The sequence below is a fragment of the Sinocyclocheilus grahami genome, unplaced genomic scaffold (assembly GCF_001515645.1).
Source record: "Sinocyclocheilus grahami isolate Dianchi unplaced genomic scaffold, SAMN03320097.WGS_v1.1 scaffold1001.1, whole genome shotgun sequence".
Taxonomy (NCBI): Eukaryota; Metazoa; Chordata; class Actinopteri; order Cypriniformes; family Cyprinidae; genus Sinocyclocheilus; species Sinocyclocheilus grahami.
The window spans coordinates 355,039-361,628 of NW_015506180.1; the positions used below are offsets into that span (position 1 = coordinate 355,039).

At 34.9% G+C, this 6,590-nt stretch overlaps 1 protein-coding gene across 1 annotated transcript in view; it reads left to right on the forward strand.

The window, feature by feature from the left end:
• The window catches only part of brwd3 (bromodomain and WD repeat domain containing 3), a 37,418-nt gene that overhangs the window by 20,914 nt on the left and 9,914 nt on the right, over nt 1-6,590 (forward strand). Inside the window, exons 31-35 of the mRNA XM_016250676.1 lie at nt 59-184; nt 542-590; nt 3,633-3,781; nt 3,877-3,953; nt 4,104-4,247. Coding sequence (XP_016106162.1) covers nt 59-184; nt 542-590; nt 3,633-3,781; nt 3,877-3,953; nt 4,104-4,247 — 545 coding nt within the window. The remainder of the gene's footprint in view (nt 1-58; nt 185-541; nt 591-3,632; nt 3,782-3,876; nt 3,954-4,103; nt 4,248-6,590) is intronic.

Sequence of the window (6,590 nt, forward strand, 5' to 3'; positions counted from 1 at the left end):
CTCTAGGCATTCACAATTACAAGTGTTGGAGTTCTCTCACATGTCTCTGTATGTGTAGGCGGATCTCAGCACTTATGTGGGAGGTGCGTTACATTGAACACAACGCTCGAACATTTAATGAACCCCAGACCCCCATCGTCAAGGCAGCCAAAACAGTCAGCAGCGTCCTGCTGCGTTTCATCAGGTCAGAGAAAATGCAGTCACTTACACATTCATATCAGTTACGATCCCTCTGGTTTACTTTTTTGGCCCACTGCTCCGTTTGGGCCAGCTACAGCCTGCTGTATATATTTTAGTATTAAGCGAGGGGTTCCAGACCTGTTCCTGAAGGGCCACTTTCCTGCAGACTTTAGCTCCAACCCTAATTAAACCTACTTGAATCAGCTAATCAAGGTATTCAGACTCACTAGATACTTCCAGGCAACTGTGTTGGAGCTGGTTGGTGCTAAACCTCTGCAGGACGTCGGCCCTCCAGGAGCAGAATTGGACACCCCGTGAATGAAGCAGATGAACTATTCATTTTCTCTTGTTTGCTCTGTAGGATATTGTGGATGTGGACTCAATATGCTGAACCTGGTAATTCCAGGAGAGTACCTAGACATATAATTGTACATTTAAATACTAACAACTAAACACTATCGTAACGGTTTAAGCTAACGTTAGCTAGCTAGCAATGCTGTCTCGTAAACGACATGATAATGATTTTCTTGATAATCGATAACTTACCTTCATAGTCATTAAATTAACTGGATATGTACACTAGGGCTGTGTATCACCAGCAAAGTCACAATACGATACGTATCACGATACATAGGCCACGATACGATAAGTATCACAATACAGGGCTGCACTGAATTTCACCTCAGCAGAATTTAGAAAAACAGCTGTTTATTAAACACTGCACACTATAGTGCCATTTCTAACTATTGGCAGAGCAGGCAGCTGACCTCTGCATTATGAATTACCACAGTACAATAATGGCATATGTTTCATGTTTACATTGTGCACTCCCCACCAGGTACAATATCCTGATTGTTTGCATCTTGTTTTTAAGCCCATAAATAATAATGTACTTGTTCTAATCAATTTATATTGTAATGTACTCATTCTAATATATTTAAAAAATAATTTACATTGCTGGTAGGTTATCATTGCACAAATTAACACACTCTCTACAATTAAAAAAAAGATTAGAAGAGTTCTAAACTAAGGTGCTGTCTTCACTGTATATAACGCACACACTCTCAAGGCTGATTTAAGGCTGATTTATACTCGACGCGTCCGCAAGTTCGCTTCGACATCGTTTCGCGTGGTGGTGTGCACAACATTTTTTGTAACTTTCTGCGCAGCTACGCTTCCGAAGATGCACGAGTTCAAAGCGACTCTAGCCGAACGTGCACGTCTGTGCCAGCATTTGTGTGAAACAGAAGCAGTTTGATGTAAAGTGCAGTCACACACACAGATCACGCTGCGGCCTCACTCAGACATTCAGGAACAAACTTTTTAGTGCTGCCCCGCAGTTTTATCAACTAAATAGCTTAATCGCTCAAGAGCTACATTATCTTTCTCAACAAGGAGCTGGTAACATCATTGTTTCTAAAGGAATTAAAGCCACAGCTCCACTGTTAATAGAGAAACGCGGCAAAACGGTGGTAATTCATACATACATAGCCTCTCTCTCTCTATCTCTCGCTCTCTTGTGTGTCGTAAATGAACAGTTGATGAATTACACTTTTCTGAGAATAGATTATTGAAGTGGAGTTCGCTAAACTGCAAGCTAACCGCTGTTCAGAAAGCAAGCGCGTTTATCCTCAGTGGAGAGAGAGCGCGTGTGCACAGGGTTGCCAGGTTGACAGATAAGTAGCACAATTAGCAGATATTTCCATATTGTGCAAGTGTGAAGCTCTGTTTTGGAGATTACGTCTCTTTATATCAGGCAACCCCATTGTGTTCCTCTGCGGCCAGATTAAACCTTGTTGTAGCCTATATATGCTCTATTCATTCTTTTTTAGAAACCTCGCACTTTTCTACTCAATTTTAAACGTTGTAAAGTTTTAAACAAATTAAGCGCAGTCCACTGCTGCACACGTGCCACAATATCGATACAGGGCCAGCTGTATCGATACTCGTATCGTCAAATCTCTGTGACGATACATCGTCGTATCGATATTTTGAACACAGCACTAATGTACACAGGGTTGCCAACTTTGGTTGCCTGGCTGGAGTGAGATTTGTTAAATTGTGCAGTAAAATTAACTTTAAAGATTCACTTTTCATTCATGAAGATGACATGGAATCATTTGCCAAAAATGTGACTCCTGGCGGAAAATAAAAACCTTTAAGATGAAAACGACATGAAATTACAACCAGTAGATGGCAGAAGAGGATCACTCATTAGCTCAGTTGCATTTCAACTCCCTAGTTTTTTTTTCACATCTTGCTGTTGGATTTATTATAAAATGACTATTGTAACACATTTTAGTACTTTTACTGTACTTTAGTATAAAATATAGCAAGTGCAGGAAGTCACAAAGTCTATCTTTAACTGTAGAAGCTGCTAAATATATTCAGGCAACACAGACTTGTTGCTGCTGTAGTTTTGTTACTCTGAATTTACCCTGAATCACTTAAAGCACAGCTCTATTTTGAAATCGGCTTGTCAGATAGTTGTTTCGTCCACTGCTACAGTTATCACTGTCAATCATAGCAATGACTCGCGGCACAATTTAATGAATTCACTCGTGTCATTTTTTTTTACTCTTGCTTTTGTCATTCCTGAAATCGTATACGTAGATGTTTGGTCCTTTTAGACACAAAAAAACAAAAAACTTTTCTTCAAATTATGAATGGATTATGTAGAAACACAGAGCAAAGGGCACTCCCCTTATAGCACAGCTGATTTTGACAGTTCACTGGAAATGACTGAGCTTGCTTATCTAAAACCAGGAAGTAACGGTGCATAAAGTCTTATAACTACGTTTTTTTTTTATTATAAATTAATACTTTTATTCAGCAAGAACACATTCAATTGATCAAAAGTGGCAAGGACTTTGTTACAAAATATTTTTTTCAAATAAATATAACTTTTAAGCAACACTATTGTTTTAAACATTGATAATAAGAAATATTTCTTGTGCACCAAATCAGCATATTAGAATGATTTCTGAAGGGTCATGTGACACTGAAGACTGGAGTAATAGCTGCTGAAAATTAAGCTTTGCTATCACTGGAAAAAAATGACATTTAAAAATATATTAAGATAGAGAAATGTATTTTTAGTTGTAACAATATTACACATTACTGTTTTACTGTATTTTTTATCAAATAAATGCAGCCTTGGTGAGCATAATAGACAATATAACATTTAAAAGAAATACTTTTACTGACCCCAAACCTTTGAACAGTAATGTATATGGCTTATAGACATTTTTGTTTCTAATGATGTTCTGCGGTTAACTTGTACTTTTAATATAGTAACTAAAATGGTATATTTTTGTCCTTTTAATATGGATTTGCAGTCTTCCTTGGACTAATTTGTTTTGTCTGCCATTATGCAACTAAGTTAAAATAGTAGAGTAGTTTAGGCCTTACAGTTGATCCATAGTATGACTCTCATATTGTTTGTTGTTTAGATCTTCAGTATGACTCTGAGTCTGTCAGCGTTCTTTGAGAATCAGATCATTTCCATAATCTCAGACTACAAATCTGCAGTTCAGAATCAGCGTAGGAGTCAACAGAGACTCAGTTGCAGCAAGAGATTACAGGGCTCCTATCCCAACAGGTAAAACATGTACACCCATTGTCAAATCATGGTACAGATTGCACATTGATTTTTCATTGATTTTTACCTTTTTTTAAACCTGCGTCTTTCTGCAGCCCCAAAGGAAAACAGAAATCAGGAACGAAAACTTCCCAGGTGTCTTCGAAGGCCCGCTCACGGAAATCCTCTCAAGGTGTGTAAGAGAGTTGGAGATGTCGTAATTACCAGTGGGAACCTGGATTTTCTTTCCAAATTGGGGTCGTCTAAAATCAACCATTAGAATAGAATTGGAAATGATCATAATAATATGCATTCTAAATAAAGTGTTCACTTCTTTCACCAGATTTGAATGTTGCACAAGTTGATGAAGACAGTCAGCAATCCTCTTCATCCTCTTCCTCCTCATCTTCCTTGTCCTTTTCAGCAGAGCAGGCAGGAGCCAACAGAGTTACACGCAGCCATGTTGTTACACCAGGCAAATCCTCAGGTACATGCTCGTACACACAAACAAACATACACTACCTTTCAAAAGTGTGAGGTCAGTAAGATTTTATTTTTTAAAGAAATTGATACTTAAATTCCGCAAGGAATTTTTCACGGATTTCTGTTTTAAATAAAAGTTGTTTTGATTTTTTTTTTTTTTTAAGTAAGAAAAAAAGCATCACAGTTTATACAAAATATTAAGCAGCAAAACTGTTTTCAACATTTATTTATGTTTGTTTATTTGACAAAAAAGAAGTGAATACACTCTATTCGTCAAACTACCTTTCAAAAGTGTGAGGTCAGTAAGATTTTATTTTTTAAAGAAATTGATACTTAAATTCCGCAAGGAATTTTTCACGGATTTCTGTTTTAAATAAAAGTTGTTTTGATTTTTTTTTTTTTAGAAAAAAAGCATCACAGTTTATACAAAATATTAAGCAGCAAAACTGTTTTCAACATTTATTTATGTTTGTTTATTTGACAAAAAAGAAGTGAATATTCGTCAAACATAACACAGAGTTTAAAACAAAACTTATTTCCATTGTGGTCCTTGATGTAAAGCATAAACTTTACTCCCGGTAACAGGTACACTGGCTCTGCATTATAAATACAAAAATTACAATAAAATTCCACATTTACAAAAATGTCACAAATAACCACGTACGTAATACAAATTCATCAACAAAACAACCTACTTAAAAAAACTAATTTTTGGTTTTTAAAATAAAACTTTTTTTTAAATACCTTTAATGTCCAGAGGTAACTTATTCCACAAAAGTGCCCCTGAATATCTAAAAGACCTACCACCATACATAGTTTTAAAACGACATAATGTAATATAAGACTTTGCCTAGTTTTATAACAATGATGCTCATTTACCCTAGAAACAAATACATTTCTGTTTTAAATAAAAGTTGTTTTGATTTTTTTTTTTTTTTAAGTAAGAAAAAAAGCATCACAGTTTATACAAAATATTAAGCAGCAAAACTGTTTTCAACATTTATTTATGTTTGTTTATTTGACAAAAAAGAAGTGAATACACTCTATTCGTCAAACATAACACAAAGTTTAAAACAAAACTTATTTCCATTGTGGTCCTTGATGTAAAGCATAAACTTTACTCCCGGTAACAGGTACACTGGCTCTGCATTATAAATACAAAAATTACAATAAAATTCCACATTTACAAAAATGTCACAAATAACCACGTACGTAATACAAATTCATCAACAAAACAACCTACTTAAAAAAACAAATTTTTGTTTTTTAAAATAAAACTTTTTTTGAAATACCTTTAATGTCCAGAGGTAACTTATTCCACAAAAGTGCCCCTGAATATCTAAAAGACCTACCACCATACATAGTTTTAAAACGACATAATGTAATATAAGACTTTGCCTAGTTTTATAACAATGATGCTCATTTACCCTAGAAACAAATACATTCAAATATGAAGGAGCTCTATTATTGATAATCTTATGTACCATTTTTTATTTAATATGTTCTAGTCTGCTTTCTATAGGTAACCAATCAGGTGTAAAACGACTAAACCCTGAAACTAACCTTATTAATTTATTCTGAGATTTTTGTAACTTATCCAACCAACCACGAGACAAATCAGACATCCAAGAAATACATGCATATTCGAAATGACATAGTACTAAACATGATGCAAGTGATTTTATATTCTGTTTATCAAGAAAACTAACATGTCTGACAAGAAATTTTGTCCTAACATTAACCTTACCCAGAACTTTCATAGCCATATTACAGCACTTATATCAAGGACACATCCAAGATAATTAACAGAAGTTCTATTTGATATTAAACAATCCCCCACATTAACAGACATCTTAGAAACCTTATTCAAATTCTTTTTAGACCAAAATATGGATTCCGTTTTACCTAAATGCAACATCAGTTTGTTTTCAGAGATCCAGTCTCTTACCTTACAAAGCTCCTTACCTAAATGCACTTGTATCCTACCAACATCCTTATCTGAAATTATTAAAGCAGAATCATCAGCATATAAAAACAAATTACAATCACAAACTGCTTGCATGTCATTAATATATAAAAACAAAACAAAAGAGGGCCTAAAACACTTCACACTTCCCTGAGGGACTCTATTTTTAACAAAAGTATCCTCAGAAAGAACCCCATCAATTTCTACACTCTGAACTCTCCCAGTTAAATAAGAATTCAACCAGGCTATCACTTTACTTGAAAAACCCATGACACTTTATTTATCTAAGATTATTGAATGTTTTACTGTGTCAAAAGCTTTCTGGAGGTCTAAAAGTACCATACCACACATTTTACCTTCATCAATCTGCCTTCTTATAAA